The sequence below is a fragment of the Ursus maritimus genome, unplaced genomic scaffold (assembly GCF_017311325.1).
Source record: "Ursus maritimus isolate PB19 unplaced genomic scaffold, ASM1731132v1 scaffold_27, whole genome shotgun sequence".
In the NCBI taxonomy this organism is placed as follows: Eukaryota; Metazoa; Chordata; class Mammalia; order Carnivora; family Ursidae; genus Ursus; species Ursus maritimus.
This window is the reverse complement of record NW_024425230.1, coordinates 34837260-34860610: the sequence shown is the minus strand read 5'-3', so window position 1 is coordinate 34860610 and position 23351 is coordinate 34837260. Positions and strand designations below refer to the sequence as shown.

The following is a 23351-nucleotide window of genomic DNA, read 5'->3' as shown; positions in this document are numbered from 1 at the left end:
CGCAGTTTCCAGATTTTGTTGTGAAATCATCTCGACCAAATTTATCCTTATATTTAAGACTTTTCCTATTTACATATCTGTTGCTCCATGTGGAAGAAAATTTTCAAGGTTAAAATTAATCATTGTTCTTTCATGAGCTATGAGCAAGCATGGAAGGGGAAGGATGGCTGTAGTGGCATAGATCGAATGTGACTTGGGAAGATTAATTTGGATGTATTCACATATTTGCAGAAGCTGTAATGTGATTATTTACTATCTTAACACTCTTAATAAAGAGATATAAGTTTTTCTCTATTTTCAAAAACATAGTAACTGAAAAGTATTAATCATTGCTATTTTCCTTTTTTGTACTTTCATTTTTAAATTTTTTATTGGCATGAATATACATATAAGTTCATATATTATGAATTTATATGTATAAAGTATATATATATATAATATTTTCACTGTCTCCATTTGTTTTCTAGCTATTTTGATTATTTCTTTCGCTGCAAGATCATAGCTACAGGTAAGTTCGTTGTATAGGGGAAGGGATGGGCCCCACTCCAGGTGCCAGAGGCACTAGAAAGGGTCCCTGCCGGGAAGAGCATTTGTCTCTGGCCCTGAGACCAGGTCTGCCTGATGCTCCATGCCCGCTTCATCCCTTTCTGGAACCTTCCTGCCCAACTAGGAATCATACCTGCAGGGGCACCCTGCCTTAGCTGTTGGTTCCACAACATCCCTCTCACCCCTCCCCCCCCAGGCCTGGCTGCTTCCTCTGCCATGTGGTTCTAGGCCCTGAGCCAGCAGGGAGGCAGACCAGGGTGAGAGCAGAAGGGAGCTTCACAGTGCTAATTGGTGCTAACGAATTCCTGCAGCCCTCTCTTTCCTCCACCACTGTGGGGAGGCAGCGGAACCCACTGCTAGCTTTGCACTTTGCATCTTAAAGTCAAGCCGCCCCTCGGTCGTGCCCTAGGTGCCCCGCACCCATGAGAAGGGGTGGGAGGAAAGCGGGTGTTAATATTAAAAATAGTCAATGCCTTCTCTGTGCCGGGATCCTTCCTAAGCGCTTTTCATGTACATTACTCACTTAACCTTCACGAAAAGGCAGCTATTATCAGGATTCCCCATATACGGCTGAGAGGCAGCTAATATATTCTGAGTCCTTACTCTGCCCAGTCCCGGTCCCAGGCCAGGTACAGACTTTGCCCCGGTAAGTGGCTGCTGTCAGTCATTATCCCCATTTGATAGAGGAAGAAACTGGGGCCCAGAGAGGCTAAGTAATTCAACCAAGGTCACAGGGCCAGCAAGTAGCAGAGACAGGATTTGAATGCAACAGGAGCCGAGGCTCTGGAGGCCCAGGTTTGGCCTCTCTTGGCTCTTGGTTTGGTGGGTCCCAAAAGGAAGGATTGCAACCACAGCCCAGCACAGCGAGCATTACACACACGCACACACACACACACACACACACACACTCCCGTGCTCACGCATGCCTGACTCAACTGACCTTGCAGCAGCTCAGGGACCTGAGGCTGTTGGTGCCAAATGTCCAATAAAAAACTCGGACCATCTGGTCCCCACACTCCTCCCCGGTCTGACATTTTCTGCTCTTTGACGGCTATGCTTCAATTTTCTCACCTTCACGTGGGCATAAAAACAGTAGCTATTCTGCAGTTATTGTACGAAATCAATGAAACGGTGTGTGTCACGTGCTTAAGGATGGCCCTGGCTCACAATAAGTCCTACAGAAATGTTGGCAGTGACCATCACCTGTTACAAACCAGTCCCCAGCGATCAGGCAATGGGGCCAACCCCGGGGGCACCCTCCAGTGTCAGCCTGGACGGCGTGGGGGTAAAACGGGAGGTTGAATACAAGTATTGGGCCTTCCAGAACCTTCTTTGCCACTGACCGGCCAGGCGACCCAGGGCATGTTGCCTGTTCCCCACCCCACCTGCTGCTCCCCCTCTGACCCTCATCCCATGCTTCCGTTTCTCATCTATGAAATCGGGATGGTTGTGGGGATTAAATGAAATCATGTGTATAGAGCGCTTAACACAGGGCCTAGACATAAATGGTGCCTATTATCATCATTATCACTACTCGCTCTCCGAGGGGTTGTCATGGGGATGGGAACAAAGAACAAGTCTTTTTCTCTTGGTTTGTAATGAAGGATATCGGGACCCAAAAAGTCAAAATGACCGACTTGAACTCCACTGCTGATTTCTGGCGCAGCTGGAATTTAAGAACATAATATCACCAATCCTTCCTACCCATAAACCAGCTTGCTGTCTACAAACTGTCTCCGTGGGCACAAGCTTGTTTATCCTAGCTTGAGACCTGGGTCATTTTGTTTCTGTTTTTTAAAATAGATATTTGTTTTTTAGGGCAGTTTTGGGTTCACAGCAAAATAGAGCAGAAAACACAGAATTCTTACATATCCCTTCCCCCACAGACAGAGGCTCCATCTCTATCAAGATCCCGCACACACCGAGTGGGACGTTTGTTACAATCCACGAACCTGCATTGACACGGCATCGTCACCCAAAGGCCACAGGTCACATCACGGTTCCTCTTGGTGGCGTCCATTCTGTGGGCTTTGATAAATGTGCAATGTCATGTGTCCACCATTCCAGGAGCACACAGGATGGTTTCACTGCTCTCAGATCCTCTGTGCCCTGCCTATTCATCCCTTCTTCCTCTTAGCCCCTGGCAGCCTCTGCTCTTGTTACCGTCTCCATAGTTTTGTCTTTTCCAGAAGGTCCTATAGCTGGAATCATACAGTGTGTAGCCTTTTCAGATTGGCTTCTTCACTTACTAATATGCATTTAAGGTTTTTTCCGTGTCTTCTCGTGGCTTCATAGCTCACATCTTTTTAGTGCCGAATAATATTCCATTGTTTATCCGTTCACCTGCTGAAGGATGTCATGGCTGCTTCCAAGTGTGGGCAGCTATGAATAATATTGGCTGCTTACTGCTATAAATACCTTGTGGAGGTTTTGTGTAGGGTTTTTTAAATATTTTATTTATTTATTGGATAGAGAGAGAGAGAAAGCACGAGCAGTGGGGCAGGGGGAGAGGGGCAGATGGAGAGGGAGAAGCAGAATCCCCGCTGAGCAGGGAGCCCAACATGGGGCTCGATCCCAGGACCCTGGGATCATGACCTGAGCAGAAAGCAGATGCTTAACCAAGTGAGCCACCCAGGTGCCCAGCGTAGATGTCAGTTTTCAGCTCTTTCGGGTAAACGCCACGGAGTACTACTACCGGATGGTACGGTACGGGTCTGTTTAGTTCTGTAAGAAATGGCCAAACTGTCTTCCAAAGTCGCTGTGACATCTTGTGTTCCCACCAGCGATGAACGAGAGGCCCCTTCGCTCCACATCCTCACCAGTGTTTGCTGTGGCCAGTGTTTGGGAGCTTTGCCCCCATTTTGCAGGTGGGAGGACTGAGGTGCAGCGAGGCAAAGGCTTCGCCCCAGCGGTGACAGATCGTCCTCCCACTCACCTTCTCCCTGTGCACCTCGCTCTCACAGTGTGCAGGCTACGGAGCCGTTTTCCGGGGGGCCCTATGCCCTTCCTAGCAGGCTGGGGGTAGCGTCTCACCTGCAGAGAGAAGTCACTCTGAGGAGTCCTGTGAGCAAGCATCCCTGCAGAGGGAATTCTGGAACAAGGGCTGTGGTCCTTAGGTCTCCCCCAACCCTGCCCCATACTCCTTACCTTGCATCACACCCTTCTCCCCCTGCCATGTATTTACCTGATAATTTGCTCATCGTCTGTATCCCTGGCCCCACACCCACAGAACAAAAGCTTATGGGGGGCAAGGACTTTGGCTTGGGTCCCACCCCCGTCCTCAGCCCCCAGCACAGCAGATGGTACAGAGTAAGCTCCTGTAAAATATTTGCCAGATGAATTCTCAAATTAATACCGCCTTCCTGATGGGAGAAGCAGTAATGGAATGGAGACAACCCCGAGGGGGAGGTAAGATTTGGGGGAAAGGAGCCCAGGCCCCATGGAGCCCAGGGAGCAGACCCCAGCCCCCGCCCGTAAGAAGCGCTCCCGGAGCTGACCGTGGGGGTGGCCTCTTACACAAACACACAGGGCTGCTGTAAGCGACGAGGCTCAGGTCCCCTGACCCACAGCCCAGCATCCTCCCCTCCAACCAAGTCACCTTCACTGGTCTCTTCCAAAGCAGGTGCCACTGTCTTGGAGGGAAGCCTAGCACCAGGGATTGGCGGGGGGAGGGGGGGTTGCTCCTCAGTGTGGTCTGCAGACCGTAGCATCCGGGAGATTTGCAGATGCAGAGTGCTGGTCGTGCCCCAGACCTACTGTGTCAGAATCTGCGGGTTAACGAGACACCCCGGGGTTCGGTAAGTTTGAGAAGTCCTGCCTTGACAGCATGTTTTATGAGAAGAGACCCCCTGGCTAGCCTTTACCCACCCCAGCCAATCCGTAGGTAACTGTTGAGCACGGAAGGCCAAGGCCGAGAGGGATAGAAAGAAGCACAAAACAAAATCCTTCCCAGGAGGGCGAACATCTGTCTGGGGCAATAAGGCCCACTCCTCAGTGGAGTGCCTTCTTCAGAATTAAAGTTCCCTTCCAGTACCCGGACCAGTCAGGGCCTATGCTGCCACCAATGCAGGATGCCTGGGAGCCTGGCCGGGACCCTCACTATCACCTCACCCAATGGCTTGGTCCCCCATTTCTCTCTTTCGGATACCCTTTGACCTTTACCCCAGGCGTGGGGTTGGCTCGATGACTCCACCAGGAGCTCCAGGACTCGCACTTGGGGGGCTGTCCTAGAGCCCTGTCACCAGGCCTCACTTCCAAGAGGGTGGCCTGGTGGGTAGGTAGTTCCCACAAGGTGGCTGGTGCTATGGCGTTTGTAGGATAGAGGTCACCAAAACGGGGCTGACACCCTGATTACGAGTGATTCCCATGCAGACTCAGGACCAGTTCAGCCTATGGGCTACCATGAGTCCACTGTCGACCCTTGGGCTTACGCCCTGCATGCGAGTCCGTGCTGGGGCTCTTGCTGATTTATGTTTTGACCACAGCGTCCCCTCTGGCCGACAGCACCGAGTGGCAGGGGTGGCAGCAAGCATCCTTTGCCCTGGTGCCAACCTCCCTGAGCACCTGGGACATTTCTCCACCCCGCTGCCGTCTTCTATAGCCTAACACATGGGTCATTTACAGCTCGGCATTCTGAATGGTCCACTTATGACCAGAAAACAAACGATCCTTCTCGTTTCCCACACGTTGGGTAGGACTTGCATTGAGGGGCGTCATCAATGAAGCAGATGAAGACCCTTCGAGAAAGTCATTGGAAGCCGGTATTTCTGGACGCCCCAGTGGACGGTGCACATCATCAGTAATGATGCAACTGGCACGAAAGAAACAGTAGCGGGGACCAACAGAGGCAAGGGGGTCCTACTGTTTGAATACCAACCGGTTTCTAAGAAGCGTGACATTGTGAGTAACAGCAGTGTTCTCACCTTTTTCTCCTGGTGGAAGATAAGGAATTAACCAGGAATGACATATTTGACAATAAAGAATACAAAGAGATGGGTGAATAGGAGAAGATCATTCTTGGGCTGCCTGGGTGGCTCAGTCTGTGAAGCGTCTGCCTTCGGCTCAGGTCAGAATCCCAGGGTCCTGGGATCGAGTCCACATCGGGCTCCTTGCTCAGTGGGAAGTCTGCTTGTCCCTTGGCCTCTGCCCTTCCCTCTACTCTTACTCTCTCTCTCAAATAAATAAATAAAATCTTAAAAAAAAAAAGAGAGAAAGAAAAGATGTTTCTTGGATTCTACAAAGAATCTTCATATGCCCTGATTGGAAATAAACAAGTTAGGTAGTTTCCTTTCTCTACACATTATTATAAATCTCCATTGATAAAGCACAACACCCCACATGGGCCAAGAATTTTGTAGTATATTTTAAAATCAAATTGTTTACATAGACATGAGTCTCCCCCCCACACACAAATTTCCACAAGGCCCTGCATACGCCAAGGGCATCCTAATGAGGGGGAGATAAGCCTGGAGACTTAAGAGTCAGAGCAATCTTGCAGTAGGCAGAGACCTTGGTAACCGCCTGGTCCAAAGCCTGCTCTTTGCAAATGATGGGGGAACTGAAATGCAACAGTGACACCTCGGGGTGTTGAACAGGGACAAGCTGGTAAGCGCTAGGGGCTCAGTGGAGGGAGAGGACAGAGTGTCTGGGTGATGGGGGGATCCTCAGAATGAAAGGACTTTCTGCTGAGCCAATCTGGAGGAAAATGGGGCAGAGCATAGCTTGGGTGGCCTGGGCGGGGGGGGGGGGGGTCCAGGCTCCGAGGGGCAGAGGAAGCAGGACCTGGAGGGGGAGGGGGGCACCATCAGGGACTGGTGGGGCTGAAGGGCATCTGGGAAGGGCAGTCAGGTTGTAAGTGGATCTATGAGACTTTTCTCCAAGTCTCTGAGGCCCCACCCCTGTCCTCCAACTTGAAGAGCTTCTCTCCCAAGACACAATCAGGATACGGGCCATTCCCACTCCTGGGGGCGTCTTCAGGATCGGCCTCGGAGAGCCAAGGGGGGCTCACCCTGGGCAGTACCCAAGCACGAACATCCAGAGCCATGGCCTCTCTCTGGAGCTGCTGCAGACCCACTCCCCTCACCCTGCCCTACCTGTAATCTCCTCATCTTTGGTGGAAAGATCTTAAAAGCCTCCGGCTGAGATTTCGAAGCCCAGGTTAAAATTCAGGGCCGCTGCCTGAGAGACGGGAGGTGAAACAGCTCCCTCCTCCTGGTCCTGTGTGGTTTGTAAAGCACCTTCCCAGCCGCTGGCCCGCAGGTGCCCACCGTACTCTATGCTGAAAAGCAGTGCTTCTCAGAATCCCTCCAGGACTTCCGTAAACACACCACAGACCCACCTCCAGCGTTCCTGCATCGGGAAACCTGGTGTGGGGCCCCAGAAGCTGCCTTTAGAACAAGCTTCCTGCTGGAGCTGCTGCTGCTCTGGGACCCACGCTTTGAGAACCACTGATGGAGGTGTTAGGGAAGTTGAGAGGCAAAAGGAGCTCCAGGCTGGGAATCTGTCCCCAGGTCTCAGGTGGCTTGATATTGGGGACCGCTCGCGCCCTCTGTTGGTGGTTGGAGGCATGGCAGGCCTTTTCCCCACCTTTCTTTCATTCTTTCCAACATTTTTCATCTTTAATAAACGTGCGCCAATTGATAGTTCTAGAGTGGACGGGTTGCTGTCATCTCATCCTATAAAGGCTTAAACGATGGCCTCGTAAGCTATGGGGCTCTGGTGAACCACATGCTCACGATGGTAAAGCCTGAGCTAGAACTCCGATCTTGACTCCCTTCCCTGTTGCCTGGAGGGGGAGTCTGAATCCACAAGCTACTCAGGCAGATGCGCAGCCCCCAGTGCTCTCTCACTGAGACCCAGTAACAGCTCCTTGGGCCAGTGGTATTACCTCCACGTTGGAGAAGAGGAGACGGGTACAAGGAGGTCAAACCCCTGTCCTGATCGCACAGATGGTGTGGGAGAGCCAGGATTCAAGCGCAGGCATCATGGCCCCAGCGCACAGCCCTGAAGCCCTACACTGTAAGAGCAGGCAGTGTTTCTGGAGCACATTGTCTCTGGGCTGCACCTGCAGTGTCTGCCACCTTCCCTACCTGTGGCTGAACATGCCTGTTTGCCACCACGGCCCCAGAGAGAGCTGGGAGAGCAGACAGGGGTGGGGGGAGCTGACCCCCAGCTTCCTTCACGGAGCCCCGTTCTTCGGCTCCTCCTTCTTCACCCCCTTCCATACATCCCACATATACACAGCACACATATGGACACACACACACCCATACCCACTCACACAAGCTCACAGAGTCACAGAGGGGGTCACAGTTGAAGAGCCTGTGGCCCAGGTCCTGAGGGCATCCTTAGCCAAGGACGCAGATGTGCCTCCTTTCAGGAGGCTCAGCGATCATCACCCCTCCAATATGGGGTGAGGCATGACACCCCAGAACAGGGGCCCCCTCCCAAAGTCTGCATAATGTGTGTTGTATAGGGGCCATGGAGAAAGGGGGTGAGGGACCAGGACAGAGAGAGTGGGTGAGGGAGGGAGCGAGGCAGGGAGAGGGACACAGAGACAAAATCAGACACAGAGATGAGAGGGCAGGAGTGCGGCTCTGGGGGAGAGACAGAAGGGAGAGAGAGAGCATGAACGTCTAGCGAAGGGAAGGAGAGAAGAGAGCCCCTGCCTGGGCATGAAGAGCAGTGGAGGGCGTAAGGAGGGGGAGGGCAGAGTGGGAAAAGCAAGCATGAGGGGTGTCTGTCGGTGAAGAGGTATGGGGAGGACACAGACATGCAGATTCGAAGCATGGAGAAGTGGGGGCAACAGAGACACGGGGTGGAGAGAACCCAGGAACTGAGGCATGTAGCCGGGGAGAGAGATTGGGAAAACAATGAAAAAGAGACAGGAAGGGAGAAATGGAAACCATGAGAACTGTATAGATGGAAGGGGACGAAGCAATGTGCTAGAATTGCTGTTTGCTGGAATCGCCCAGAAAAGGAGCAGTTCCTGTCTTCAAGCAGCTTGTCCTACTGCAGGATGCCAAACACACAAGCAGGAAATGTCAAAACAATGCAGAAGCACAGAAGGAAATTCAGGGAGTGTGGAAAGTTGCACAGAGGCTAGGAGGCTAAGCCATCCTGGTCATAGTCCAGGAAGGCTTCCTGGAGGAGGCAACATCTGAAGAAAGCATGAGGAAGACTCTGGTAGGTACTAAGGGGGAGAGATGGGTACGAGTGTGATGAAACAGGAAACCTGAAGATTAAAGGGGCTGGAGCAGGCCTTGGTGGACCCTGTTTGGGCTTCATCCTGAAGGCATCGGGGAGCCTCTGATGAATTTCAAGGAGGCAGATCTGTGCGTGTTTGCTCAGGAGTGCATGAGCTGAGAGAATGGATGGGTGGGCACGAGATAGGAGGCAGGAGGACGAGTTGGTGTGGCCCAAGCGAAAGAAAATGCCGCACAAAGGCAGTAATAGTGGAGACAGTGATGAGGGGAAGGATTTGAGGGGCAATGAGGTCTGCAGGGCCTGCCCATTAAATACCTGGGGGCAGGTGGAGTGTGTGTGTGTGTCCTGGGACGGCATGAATGAGGCAGCACCTTCCTCCTCTGGGGTTCCATGGCTTTAGCAACCTCCCTCTGCTCCCCCCTACAGGGCAGCACCCACCCACGGTCTCGGATATGCCCATGTCGGTGGGCAAGGACCAAACCCTTTTCACTTGGTACAGTGGCACCCAACATGGTACCAGGGCGACCCGACGCCTCACTCAGGGGTGCTGAGACCGGAGCCAAGGGGTCACCAAGGCAGAGCTGAAGGTGCCGTCTCATTGGCTTCGTTGATCTATGTGTCGGCTACTGGTTGTGATTAAAAAGAGAGAACACATGGTCATAACCCATCCAAAGAGACAGGACAAGCCTACTTAGTACTGATCGCGATCACAGAGTTCGAATCAGGCCCCCGGGAAGGCCGCATAGAGGAGGTGCCATCTGAGCTGGGTTTTGAAAGACGAGCAGGAGTTTGCCAGGCAGAGAAAGCGGGGTAGAGGCATCCGTGGCCAAGGAGAGAGCATAATCGAAGCATCAGGGCGTGAAAGCGTCTAGGGGAGGCCAGAGCTGCACACGCTTGTTTCCTCCACGATTTGTAGCCCATTCCCTCAGCTTCCCTGGGCTTGCCTCCCCGAGAGCTCAGACTCGAGACTGACAGCACTCTTCCTCAAGAAAGGAGGAGCCTGTCCATTAATGCCCGTTGACTGACTCCCGGCAAGCAGTGCAGGACACATCCCAGAGGTCCCTGGGGAAACGGGCCCCCCTGGCCACCAGCAGTGGCCTTGAGAACACACAATATAAAACCGATCTTCTATGGGCGTTCCCTCCTTCCCAGACTCACTACCCACTCCCTGCGCCACTGTCCCACTCCGGCTTCCTGGGATCACCTTCCGATTAACCCACTTGCATCCGGCTCCTTTTCTCAGGCTCTGCTTTGGGGAGAATGCAAAGTAAGACGGGCCATGTTCAGGAACCCAGGGCGGGAGGTTTTGCGGGACAGACAGCCTCACCACAGAAGATGTATTTCTGAGTATCTTCTATGGGCCAAACCCTTGATTTGACAAGGGGATGCAGAGTTCTTCGTGGGGGTCCTCACTCTGCCACACCTCGGTCCTGATGGGGAGATGAGACAAGAGGGGGGAGCCACCATGTGAGGGATCAGGAACGTTTTCTGTCTGCTTTCGGAGCGTGTCACGTGGGTTGCGGGCAGCAGACTGATGCTCCTAATTACATTTGGCTCAAGCTGATATTAAGTATTTGTCTCATTCCCGGAGCGCACAATGCCGGCGGATGGTGGGGAAGGTGCCAAGAGGCATGCTGGCTAGCTGAGGCTAACAATCTGGGATTTTAAATATCCATGAGAGATAAAAGTGGACAAGTCACAGCCATCGGGAAAGGGTGACTGGTGTTCTTGAGTTGTCCTTTAATGTCTTCCAAGAAGGGCTGGAGGGGTCCCCGGAAGGGTCTTGAGGTCCATCCTCCTGTCTTGAAGGCTGACCTAACCCAAGCCAATCCAGACAGGGAATGTGACCCACTTCTGAGGCAGGACAGCTCGCTGAAGGGGAAATGCTTTTGCGGGTCTAATTTAAATTTCTTCTGCCGCACGTCAAACGTTTATTTCGCTTGATTCATTGCTAATGGCATTAAATATTCACTGGGCACCTACTGTTTGCCCAGGGGTACACAGCAAGAGAAGCTATGCCCTTGGGCTCAGGATACTTGTCAGCTCACCATCTATACTGACGGGAAGCTCCTGAAAACAACACCAGGCACTCAGACCCAAATGCAACAGGGGAAGCATGGGGGCTGGAGTCGTCAGGGGTGCACCCAGGAGGTAGGGCTGCGAGAGGCGGGGAGTGTTTGGATTAGTGCGTAAAAACGAGGAGGGCATTCTTGGCAGGGGAACAATGTGGCCAAAGGCACGAGGTCCAACATGGGCGCAGGAAGGGTGAGCACGAGGAGATGCAGGACATCTGCTCCCCACGAGAACTAGTAAGGCATTCAAACATGTGGCAGCGGGATAGTGGCTGTCCATCTACGTCCCAGGACAAGTGTGAAGCTCACAGAAGGCAGCAGGTGCGAGTGCCCCCTGGAATCCACAGAGCCAAGGCACGATGCTGTGAATGCTGCGCTCCATTTAAAAAGACTTCTGTTCAAGTCCAGGCTCTGTCACTGTGTGGTCTTGGGTCCCCTCCCCTCTCGGAGTGTGTTCACTCATCAGCAAAATGAAGATGGTAACTCCTTCCTCATACTCTTGCACGTACGGTTACAGGAAAAAATGAAAATAAAAATAGCAGGCCGATCCACGGAGCGCTCTGCAGATGCTGACGACGCTTCTATTGTAGTCTGCTACAGGTAGGTACCTGATCTCCCCTCTTCCTCCAGCACCTTCCACAGAGCAAGTCCCACACACCACCTGGTCGGCTTGGTCTAGTTAATTGCTTAGTACAGTCGCGGTGTAGCAGGAAGCCAGCACTTCCGGACTTGTCCAAGGGCGGCGGGGCGCGAAGATCCCTCCGCCTCCGTCTCCACTAATCCCTCCTCTTCGGAGTCTCCGCGGTTCAGTATCTGCCGAAACCGGTTCTGCTCGGGTGCTCGGGAAGGAGGAGACTTGCCGGGTCACCTTCAGGTGGTTGTCCCTCAAATGCATCAGCAGCTCCAGGATGTGGTGTGACCCGGGTCAGGATCAGTGCACCACACAGGTCGCACCTACGTTCCCCCAGAGCAGCGAGGCACCCAAGCGCAGTACAGACACACCTAGGGCAGAGATCGTCCAAGCTCGAGAAGACAGCTTTTATAATAAGGGGTTCCGTAGAGAGCTTGTGGCGACGTGGAAAGAGCGGGCGCCAGGACGACCGCCTGGAGCCAAGGATGGCTGTGTGCCCTTGTCTAAGTCACTTCCCACCCTGGTCCTCAGTTTCCTTCTCTGTGAAATTAGCTACAGTGCCCGCTGGGCCAGCCAGTTGGGGCGGGAACTAGATTCAAATGACTGCTCCAACAGCCCCATCCCGCGACCCTGCGCCTGGTCAGCTGAGGCCGGGCCTGCGGCCGCCACGCCCCTCTCCGCTGCCGCGCGGCACTCTAGGCCCCGGAGGGATGTTGCCAACCTCCAGGGGGCGAGCCCGGCGGGCTCTTCGGCCCACGCGGCGTCTCGGCCGTCTAGCGTGTGACTTCAGCAGCGTCCCCGGGCCAACGGGGGCCCCCGAGCGCCGGGGTGGCCGCGCGCGCCCGCAGCTAGCAGGTGCCAGGACCCGGCCTCGCCCGGACGCGTGGCGTCCGCGGGCGCGAAGGGGTTAAGGCCTCGGGCCCGGGCGCCTGGCCGGGGCTCCGGGAGCGGCGGTGCCCGGCGGCGGGCTAGCGAGCCCCAGGCGCAGGGCAGGGCAGCGGGCGGGCGTGCGCTTCCTCCTCCTCCTCCTCCTCCTCCTCCTCCTCCTCCTCCTCCTCCTCCCTCCGCCTCCTCCTTTGTAGCGAGTTCCCGGCCCCTCTTCCTCCCCCCGCCCCCCAGCCTGGGCCCTCTCCCCCTCTCCCTTTCTTCCTGCCTCGCCTTCCTGCGGCGAAGGAGGCTCATCTATTATAAATGCACATTCGGGGCTGACATCAGCGGCGAGCGGCGGGCGAGCGCCGACGAGCGGTCCCTGCGCGCTGCCCGCCCGGAGCGCGGCCCCAGGCTCCGCCGAGCCGCCCGCGGGGCGCCGGGAGCGGGGAGCGCGCCCAGAGCTGCCGCGCCGCGCCCGAGCGCTTCCCGCCGCCGCCTCGGGCCCGCGGTGGACCCCGGCCTCCGCCCCCGCACGCCGCGTCCGCGCCCCCGCACCGCCCCGGAGTTTCTGCATGACTGTCACAAAGGTAAGCGCCGCTCGCCCGCCGCGCCGGGGACTCGCCGGCGCCTGCAGCCCCCGGCCTCGGCTGCGGGGGGCGCGGGGGTGTGGGCGTGGGGAGGGGGCACTGGTGCCGGGAAGGTGCGGCGCGCGCCTCCTCTGCTCCCCCCGGTCCCTTCAGTCACTCCGGCCCCCGGGGACTGCGGAGGGAAGGGGGAGGATGCCGCTTTGGCAGCCGCGGCGGTTTGGACACCAACCCTCCGCACCGGCCCGCCCCGCGACTGCATTTTTAACCCTTGTTTAGGATGCTGCATTTTTAACCCCTGGAGAGCAGTGTTGGGCAGCTGCTTGGTATCCCCCCGTTGGAGCGCGCAGCGGAGAGCGTCGCTGGCAGGACAGTGGGTGTGGGGATGGGCTTGTCGCCCTGGGGAGGCCATCCGAGGGGCAAGTCCACCCCACCTGCCGGCCTCTGCTGCCCATCCTGCAGACTCTGGCCCCACTCCAGAGCTGCTCGCTGGAGAAGGCACTCCTCCAGCCCCAGGAGTTGCTACCAGCGATAGGACAGGTTTCTGGGTGAACCGCTTGAAGATGTGGGGAGGGAATGTGACAGAGAAGGGAGAGATGCGCATTCTGGCGGTCCCCATATTGGAGGAGAGTTCTTGGACTCGGGTCCAGCGGCCCAGGTTTATTGGAGAGACTTTGGGGGCCTCCCCGTCTTGGAAAGCAGACCAAGATAGTTGCAGAAAGTACCCAGGATTAGGAGACCAGAGGAGACCTGAGCGCACTCCCCAGCTCTACCCCAGACCCCACGGATGACCTTGGCTGGGGCCTTCTGCTTTGGGCCTCAGTTTCCTCTTGTGAAATAAGTGGAAAATACTGTGGATCCTGGGGATGGTGACAGTTGAAGAACCAGTAAAAAGCTCAAAGGTGTGAACCCACACTTTTCAGAGGGCTCTGTCAGGGTAAGGAGCTCACAGCCCGGCCTTGGTCTTGGGTTTGGCAATCCGTGCACCCAAGGCCAGATTCCAGCAGCTGCCCACCTGGCTCTCAGAATGGAAGAGCTGGAGGCCAGCGTGGAGAGGGCAGCTTACTTGTGGTCAGAGCAGCGGGCCAGATGGAGGGTCAGCTGTGGAGGTGACGGGAGGGGTGCCTCTGGCTCCTTCTGATAAGCCAATGGCTGCCAGTGCCCCTAGGAGATCTGCCTGCCATAAGACAGCATGTCTGTTCAGGGTCTTTGGGTTCAATGCCAAAATTGGGACTTAGAAACGTTGCAGGGAAATGTGCCTGGGGGCTGAGGGTCTTCCTCAGTTTTGGCTATTCCTAGCAGGGCTGCTGTGGCCCGCAGTGGGCAGGACGCTTCGTGTTTTGAAATGATGCAAATGCCGTTTGGCTGGGAAGGATTATTATCATTAAGGTTATTAATGTCAAAGACGCAAGCAGGCCGAGGCAGAAGAGTAATGGATGGGGCTGGATGAGGGATAAAGCATATGAGATTTGTATTAATAGCACTGAGATTTGACTCAATGCCTCCCCTGCGTCTCTTTATGTACATGAGCTCAGGCAGCCTTCTTTCCCAGGAGGCCTGCAAAGAAGGTGTGCTCAGCCCCCTTAAAAGAGGAAGAAGCCGAGGCTCAGAGAGGTAAAGGGACTTGCCTAAGTTCACCCAGCAAGTAAGTAGCAGAGCTGGGGTTTGCTCTCAGATCAGTCTCAACCTATGGCCTGGGCACTGTTGAGTAGATGGAGATTGGGTTATTTCCATGAAAAAGGGTCACTACCTGGAGGCTCAGGCCCTAGGGTGGAGAGTTCATGAAGGTGGGTACTTGTCTGCTAAACTCGTTGGCAGGCCTAGCCTCTTGGTATCTAGTGATTATTCACTAACGCCCTCCCCTCTACCCCCATCCCCCACCAAACCCTTCTGGATGTCCCTCCTGCCCTAACCAATGTGCCATCAGTTTAAGCCAGCTCAGAGGATTAAATAAAACCCCCACCTTAACCCTAGCTTCTCTCCCCTTGCCGCCAGTCCCCGGCACAGACCAGCAGTGTTCACGTGGGGAGGCCTAGAAGAGCAACAGAAATGCAGAAGAGGGCCTGGGGACCCTCCTGCTGCCTTAAAGCCTGCCGGAAGAGGCTTCTCCATGAGTTCTAGAAGAACCCCAGTACTCTGGGAGTCTGAAGGCCTGGCTTCTGGTCCTCAGTCAGCCACAGATAGGCTGCGTGACCTTGGACTAGTCACTTCCATCTCTAGGCCTCTGTTTTCCCATCTGTGAGGTGCAGCAATTAGTTTCTTGGACGTCGTGGGTCCCTTCTGTTGGGCCTTGGCATAGCTTCTGCAAGGAAGTCGGTTCTGATGGAGACTGGGGGGGGGGGCTCTCTGTACTGGAGGGGGGCGGGGGTTGGTCTAGTTATAAGACAGGAAGAGGAACCCCGAAGGGGGTCTGGGAGGTGGAGTCCCTGCTTACCAACTGGAATGACAGGCAGGGGAGGACTGGGTTAGAGGGTGAGTCCCCAGCCCCGGCTGCCTGCCCCTTGGAGTCTTCTGGGCCGGGGTAGGTGTGGATTACGGAGGAGGCCTCTTTGGCTCAGAGGGCCTGGAGAGCGGAGAAGAAAAAACCGATGACAAGCTGCTAGATCTTCAATAGCACTTCCTGAGAACAGATGGGCCTCCAGTTTCCATTTTCCCATCCCCCCTCGCATGTACCCCAGCCCCCTTCCTTGAGGCTGAAGTTGCACATAAAGCCCAGGCCGTCTGGAGGGACCCCCTCCCCCAAGTAGCACTAGAGATAAAAAGCCATGCAGGGCTCTGGAGTGTGCCCTTCTAGGCCGATGGCGTGATTCCTGGTTATGACGTTTTAAACTCTTGTTTTGTTTTGTGGAATTTCATAAGCTGTCTTAGTTGCTTTATGTAACGACAAGGAGAAGGAAGAAAAAAAGAAGGGATGCAGCTTCCCAGACCATAAACACCCACAGGAGGTTAAGGCCCCCCTCCTCCCAGGTTCAGTCCAGTATCCGTCCAGAGGGCAGGTGAGGGCTGAGGGAGCGAAGGCTGCTTTCCCAGTAACAGGATGATCTTATTCTTTGACTTTTTCTGCCTGCTCTCTATACGTTTTCTGTCTCTCTGCCATTTCAGTCATATGCCAGCTGAACAACGCTTCTCTGGTCCTAAAGTGTTTCTAAACTGCCATCAGCTGGAAAAACAGAACCAAATACATTAGAATAGTGTGTAGAGTACAAGTCAATAGGCTATAAGAAAAGTCTGCCTGCCCTAAGGCAGGACTTTGCAAACTCCTTTTGCCGCTTTGAGATCCTTTGGAGTGATTTCCTGGCTTTTGTCTGGAGGTGACGGGAGGTGGGGCTTGTAGGTAAGGAAGGCGATGGCTTATGGTCACTGGGCTGCCTTGTTCCCGGGTGTGGCTTGTTACGTTAGAGGCCAGGGCGCTCAGTGCTTTCCGTGTTCCCAAGGCCAGCTCCGGGGGTCAGCAGTCCAAGAACAGAGAACCCTGAGCTGCAGGAATGTCTGTTGCACCTCAGAAGGTCTTAGGAGAAGGAGTGTGGGCAAGAGAATACTCTAGATGCCAGCGTCCCCCTCTGAGCAGTTCCAGGTTCACAAGTGACATCATCGGTCACTCTCTGGCCCCTCATTTGGTGTGTCAACCTTTTCTCTCCTGCCCCTGTCCCAGCAGAGCCTAGCTGATGGATGGGAGCCCCTGGCTCCTGCTGAATGTGATGGGACTGAGGACAGGGTTGCCCTGTCCATGTAGCTGCTAACAGGCCTTCGTTTGGCCAAGTCATGTGTCTCTAGGGCTCCTGACGAGTGGCCTCAGAGAATAAGATGTTGGAGTCAAACCGTCCAAATCTCTCCCTTGACAACTAAGGGGAACGGAGACCCGGGGAACGAATCCTAAGTTGCCTGAAGTCACTCAAAAAGTTTGAGGCTAGAGGGGCCAGAACCTGGGTGCTCCTGACTCCTGGTCAGTGCTCCTTCCACCTGGCTGCCCTGTGAAGGGGCCTCAAGGTGGCCTGCATGGGGACAGGGGTTTGGGCCCCACTCCGGTGACCCCACTGCACCACCGCAGCCTGGACCTCTCGGGTCGGAGACTCCCTCTGCCGGACAGCCTCTTCCTTTATTGAAAAAGCGTCTGGGTTAGACAATTATCATATGGTTTCACTCATTTATGGAACATAAGGAATAGCAGGGAGATCGGTAGGAGAAGGAAGGGAAGAATGAAGGGGGGGTAAACAGAAGGGGGAACGAACCACGAGAGACTATGGACTCTGGGAAACAAACTGAGGGTTTTAGAGGAGAGGGGGGCAGATGGATGGGCTAATCTGGTGATGGGTATTAAGGAGGGCACGTATTGCGTGGAGCACTGGATGTTATACGCAAACGATGAATCATGGAACATTACATCAAAAACTAAGGATGTACTATATGGTGACTAACATATCATAATAATAAATTTAAAAAAAGAAAAAGCATCTGGGGTCACGGTGGAGGGGAGCCCTTGCAACACCCAGGATCAGGACAAGGAGAAAGGTGCACGACGCCCTTCTGTCTCCAGCTCCCAGACCCAGGCAGGGTCTAGCCCGCCCGGGAGATGCCTGGACTCTCAGACATTCCACTTCCCAGCACCTCTTTCCTGTCTGTCTCTTACTGGGACAAGAGAGGAGAGAGCAGGCCTGTGACAGGGCCAATTCGAGGGAGGAGAAGTTCCCCCTCCTGCAGAGACCCAACTCCCAGAAACCTGAGGGTGGGGGTGGGGCTTCTGCCTTCTCTGCCCCTGCGCCCATCATACCTCCCCCCCCTACCAGTTCTTCCAGATATCTGGCATTCTCATGCAGAAGGTATGTGGCTAGCGCTCACTCTTTGTAGGGCCAGCACCCTCTGAGCTCCTAGTCTGGGCCAGGCCGAAGCCACGGCCGTTGCTGTCCAGGACTCTGAGGAGATGCACGTGGAAGGAGCAGTGCCGAAGGCCTGAGTGAGGAGTCTCAAGGTCTGGGGGGCACCGGCCAGCTCTGTCTCCCACATACTCTAGTGCTCAGCACCTCAGCGTCTTTCCTTCCACGCTGCCTCTCCCTCCAGGCCTCTGATGAGTTACTTTCTTCCCACATGTGCCCCGATGCCCTGCGTTCTCTGGCCCCGGGGGCATTGCCACCTTCGCCCCTCTGGCAGCACGCAGAGGCATCTGGAAAGAATGGTGAGACTCCCCGGGGCCCCCAGGAGCCCCACAGCGAGCCGGCCCTGTGGAATCGGCCTAGACTTGAGCTTGGCGGGTTTGGGAGTGTGGACACTGGCTAGACCCGCGGCCTGGCAGCATCCGTCCCTGGCAGCTCGGAGATGGAGTGAGTTTTTCCATTTCTCTGCTGGGTTGGCCAGCCTGGAGCAGACATGGCCTCGGCCAGCGCCGGCTCCTGGCTCCGGGGCCGATTCTGATTTGGATATGCTAGCCACAGAATTTGTCTGGTGTCCAGGAGATGAGAGAATGTGCAAATTCCCTCCGCGCCCAGCCCCCCCCCCACCCTTGTCCCGATCAGCTTGTCCTGTTCCCCTTCCTTTCCCTGCCTGTGCACCCTGCAGGCTCGGGCCCCGCGCAGCCCCTAGCCTGGGAAGCTCGGAGCAGCTGGCATGGAGCGGGGCCCGCCAGGCAAGGACAGATGCCAATCCAGTGGCTTCCACATGAAAAGAAGCTGTTGAGAACGAGCCTGTCCTTTGTGGGCCTGGAGTGTGGGACCAGCTGTAAAAGAGGCGTCAGGCGGTGGGTTAGGGACAATGGAGGAGAAGCTGCCACCCGCCTTTCCTTGCCCACTCCCTCCCCTCCCCCAAGAGGCCCCTAGAGGGACCTCCTAATTGGTCTCTGGCTGGCACCCTCCTTCCAATTAATTAACAAAGCGAGAGCGGAGGCCCCCAGGTCTGCTCAGGACAGTCCCTTTTATACAGAACAAACACGAATCCCTTGGAGGGTCCCACGGTGGGGAGGGGTCCCCCTACGTACAGAAGAATAAACAGAGTCTCTGAGCGAAAACACGGCCACACCCTAATCCCAGAGCTAATACGGGTCAGAGCTGGGATGCACACCCAGATCTTCTGACTTGGAGCCAGAACCTTCTCGATCCAGTCGCTAATGGTCCACATCCTGTGACGATGAATCACCATCATCTCAGGAGTAACAGTTCCGAAGCGGCCATTGGGCACACACAATCGCATTGACTCTGGGGGCTTGATTCTGTTATCAGACAATCCCATTTTCCAGAGGCTCAGGGAGGGTAAGTGACTTGCTCTGGGTCGCAGGCTTCGTGGATGGGGGAGTGGGTGGTGATCTGTCCCCGGGCTGTCAGACTCCAGAGCAGCCGGTGGTCTCCTTTCCAGGACTCTATTCCGACCCGCACCCCCAAGGCACAAGGGTCCCGTCTATGTGTCTCGGGCCCTGGCACCAAAGTGTGCTTGACAATTACTGCTTGCCTCGAGGGTGACACCCATGGCTGTGTTCTGTTTAGGCTTCCGGTGGCCTTTGCTGGGGCTGGGAGTCACGTAAATAATTTGGGAGAAAATGTAAACCGAGTGAGTGAGGAGGGGGGCACCCCGCACGTGGTGTCTGAGGTCAGACAGGGCCTCTGAGGCAGGGCAGGCCAGCCTGGGGGACAAACTAGTGTGACAGCTTCTCCATGTCCACGAAGCTAGCTCTGTCTGGGGAACACAGGTCTGTGGCCCAGGCCTGCAGCCCTCACCCTCCTGAATGTGCAAATTCCCTCTATGCCCAGGGTGTGTGGCCCTCTCGAGATGGCCCCTGATTACCTGGGTGGGGGGGGTGCCGGTGGCTGAGAATGCCAGCTTTAGGGCCAGACGGATGGTCCTGCATCATTTACTTGCTGTTCGTTCTTGGGCAAGTTGCCTAACCTCTCTGAACATCTGTTTCCCCATCCATTAATTGGGATTGATAATAGTAGCACTTAAAAGGATTATTATAAAGATTAAATGAGCTGATCCGTGTGAAGCACTTACCACATGCCTGGCAGTGAGCGTTCGCTATTCACATCGGGAAGACAGAAAATTAAACAAATGCTTACAATGAGCGTCCTGGGGCTTATGAAACGAGAAGTACAGGGGAACTCTGGCAATAGCAGCAGAGGGCCTGACCTAGTCAGAGGGATGGGGAGGTGACTTTAAAGCTGGTTCACGAAGGATGAGTAGAAGGTAACAGGTGAAAGGAGAGGAGCCGAGGAGAGGGTAAGAGGCGGAGGGAACGGAGTCAGGGACAGTTCCGCAGGAATGCCTCCCGCTCACCAGCGTCTGAGACCTCACCACGGGTATTAGCGCATCTTGTCCTCCGAGTGACTTTACCGTGCTATCCCCACTTCGGGAATGAGGAAACGGGCACAGAGAGGCCAAGGAAGCTGCAAAAAGTAGCCCAGCGAGGAAGATGAGAGACTGGTCCAGTCCCGGGCCTCCTGACTCTGACAGTCTTCTTCTCCCTGCAGCTTCCTCATCATGGGAGGATGGCTTTTCCGTGGGTCACTTCTTAGACTTGACCTGGGCCAGAGGGGTATGGAGGTGCTACGTTCTGTTTTCCAGCCCTCGCTGCCCCTCGCAGAGCCTCCCAGAGCTGTGTTTGGGAGGGCAGGGCCCCTCCTGGCTTGCACGCAGCTCCAGGGAGGGGTCATTTCTTTTTTCCAAAAGGAAACTTTGCTCTGGCAGGGAAATTTCCACCTTATATTTTCACCGGGCCCAATTATAACAACCATTTTTAGTCTTTAAATCTTTCCGATTATCTGGATTGGGCCTCGGTCTTTCAAATAAAACTGTAGGGACGCCTAGGTGACTCAGTCAGTTAAATGTCTGCCTTCGACTCAGGTCATGATCCCAGAGTCCTGGGATGGAGCCCTGCGTTGGGGGCTTCCTGCTCAGCAGGGAGTCTGCTTCTCCCTCTCCCTCTGCTCTCCCTGCTTGTGCTCTCACTCTCTCTCCCAAATAAATAAAGAAAAGAAAAGAAAATATAATAAAATAAAACTATAGGGACATGTAGAGTGAACTTACTGGCCCCCGTGTGAGACGGAGGGGAACACCCGCGGAGGCTTCCGGCTGCCCAGACGGGGAGGTGGGGAGGCTCTCTCTGGGTGGGTGCTGACACTCATCCCAGGGAAGAAGCCCCCATGCTCAGGGTTTGACTCCGGAGCTGGCTGAGGTCATCTGGTCCAGCCCTCTGTCTATGTGGCACTCCAGGCTTTCTAGGAACACGAGAATGACTCCTAATCTCAATTTAGATCCATTTAATAAAATACTAGTTTCTTAGGAGGCCGATCCTAGCCTTTCACCAGCTGTTAGATCCCTGCTTTCTGAGGGCTGACCGTGAAATAAACAGTACCAACCTTCCAGGCCTTTCTTGCCACTCAGTCGGGCTGGTAGGAATGATCCTGAGACCTGTGACCTGTCTCAGAGCCTCTGTTTTCTCATCTGTTAAAAGGGAGTTAGCGTTCTGCGTCTCTAGGGACTGGGATCTCCAGGGGAGGCGCTTGGTAGATGTCACGCAGGGGCCAGTTTAGTGTCTCTAATTCACACCCCTCCTGCCGCCTCCCCCCACCAGTGTCCATGGCCTTGGCAGTGAGGCAGTTCATCCAACAGCTCACCCCCTTCTCCCCTGCTGTGGTCCTCACCGCAGCACTGTTTCACACGGTGTCGGTGTCGGCGGAAGAGACCCGTTCATCTCTCTCCAACAGCCTCTCTCTGTTTGTACTCGGTCAGGCTGGTTTGGGGCAGATGAAAAGTTGCTTTTCCCTCTTCCTGTTCTATTTCGGCTGTTTTAATATGCTTGGGACAAATAATGTGGCTGCAAGAATTGGATGCCCTGCTTTCGCTTGAAAAGTGAGACAAAGCATCTAAACCTTGATCTGTATCTTCCTGGATCCCCGAGCTCCCGAGCTCCCTGCAGAAGGTGGGGGGAAGTTGGTCTCAAAGCACAGTCTTGCCCATCGCTGGGCACAGAGACCCAGTCCCCACTGGCAAATGACCTTAACCCTTGCTCCAGATACATCCTGGCACCCCTGAAGCTCAGACCCACTTTTCCTTTGAGTTTCTGGAAAGGAATATCCTGGGCTGGCTTAAGGGATTTGCAGCAAACCATTTAAACACCTTCGAGTATGACTTCAGAACCAACAGCGGGCGTGATGATCTGGGATCTGGGGGAGTTTCCAGGACGTGAAACAGCTGATGGAAAAGGAAGGAGTTGGGGGAAGGGGACAAGAGGATTTAATTCCTGCAGTTTCGGTGTTGCTTGTGAAGAGAATGCAGTTCACGCCCGCCCTGCTGACCTTTTTCAGGAATGCACGGAGGGGGGGGGGTTGGGATTCCGAAAAGTTTGGAATTCTGGGAAAGGGGATTTCTGTGTACCTGAGGGTCCAACTGATAACTTTTTATCATCACAAATGTGTCCTGTAAAGACCCCCAGGGCTGCTTTCCTGCCTGCGTCATGATAGCATATGAGAACGAACTCAGGTTGTTATGGACGGAGTCTATTTCAAGGCCCGAATTGTCCTGTTAAGCTGGCCTTTTAGGGACTGGATCCGAGTCAATTCCCCTGTTCTCAGCGCTCCTGTCCTGCCCAGCCTCCATTACACCAGCCGCAGGTAAAGGCCCAATGTGTTGCTACGTTGTTATGGGGATTGACCTTGACTCCTTGACTTGACTGTGAGCTGGCCGAGGCCAGAGATGATGTCTGATGTTCTGGGGTATCTTTCACGGCACTCGTCAAAGGTGGGGTGTAGACTTTGGGGTACCCGGTGTGAGATACAAGGTTGGGCGGGATTTCGAGGAAGACGATGCTGTTGGTGCTGCCTGGGAGAAATCCTTACTCCTGTACATCCGTGGACCGCTAGAGCTGGAAGGAACTCTAAAGAGATGTAATGGGATCCCCTGTTTTGCAAAGGCGGAAATCAAGGCCCCAGAAGGTTTGCTGAAGGGGGCACCAGTGGCCAAGCAGAAAGTGGGGCTCCTCTGGTTGATGGCAAGCTTAGGCTGGGTGAGTTTCAGTTCAGTGGGTTTTTCTCAGCTTCCAGTAGAAATCAGGCCAAGGACTGATTCAGAAGTGGGTGGCGGAGGAAAGTTCTAGAAAGGAGACTTGGAGAACTTCGCCTAGCTGGCAGGGAGCACCCGAACAGAGAGGCTCAGCTCCCCAGGTAATCAGCCGGGAGCCCCCCACCAAGTCGTGGCCATGGCCATGGCAGAGGGAGGAGGAGTGCATTCTGAGGCTCCTTCTGCTTGGCCACGGGGCTGATCCCCGAGATCTGGCCGCCAGGTACCCTGTGTACAGAGGCCCGCGAACCCCACTCTCTCTCTCCTGGAAGCCAGCCCTCCTGGCACGCTGGGCTGCAGCCAATCTTTCCCTCCTTTGTTTCTCTGAAACCATTAGAAGGGCCTCTGGATTGGGAGCCTGGGTTGCTAAGAGCTTTCCTCTGGCCAGACCTTATCACGGCTTGAGAA

General features: G+C 54.8%; 1 protein-coding gene across 1 annotated transcript in view; it reads left to right on the top strand.

Moving 5' to 3' along the window:
* Window positions 1-12826: 12826 nt before the first annotated feature.
* The window catches only part of CORO2B (coronin 2B), a 127099-nt gene continuing 116574 nt past the window's right edge, over window positions 12827-23351 (top strand). Inside the window, exon 1 of the mRNA XM_040643058.1 lies at window positions 12827-12911. Coding sequence (XP_040498992.1) covers window positions 12897-12911 — 15 coding nt within the window. The 5' untranslated portion in view covers window positions 12827-12896. The remainder of the gene's footprint in view (window positions 12912-23351) is intronic.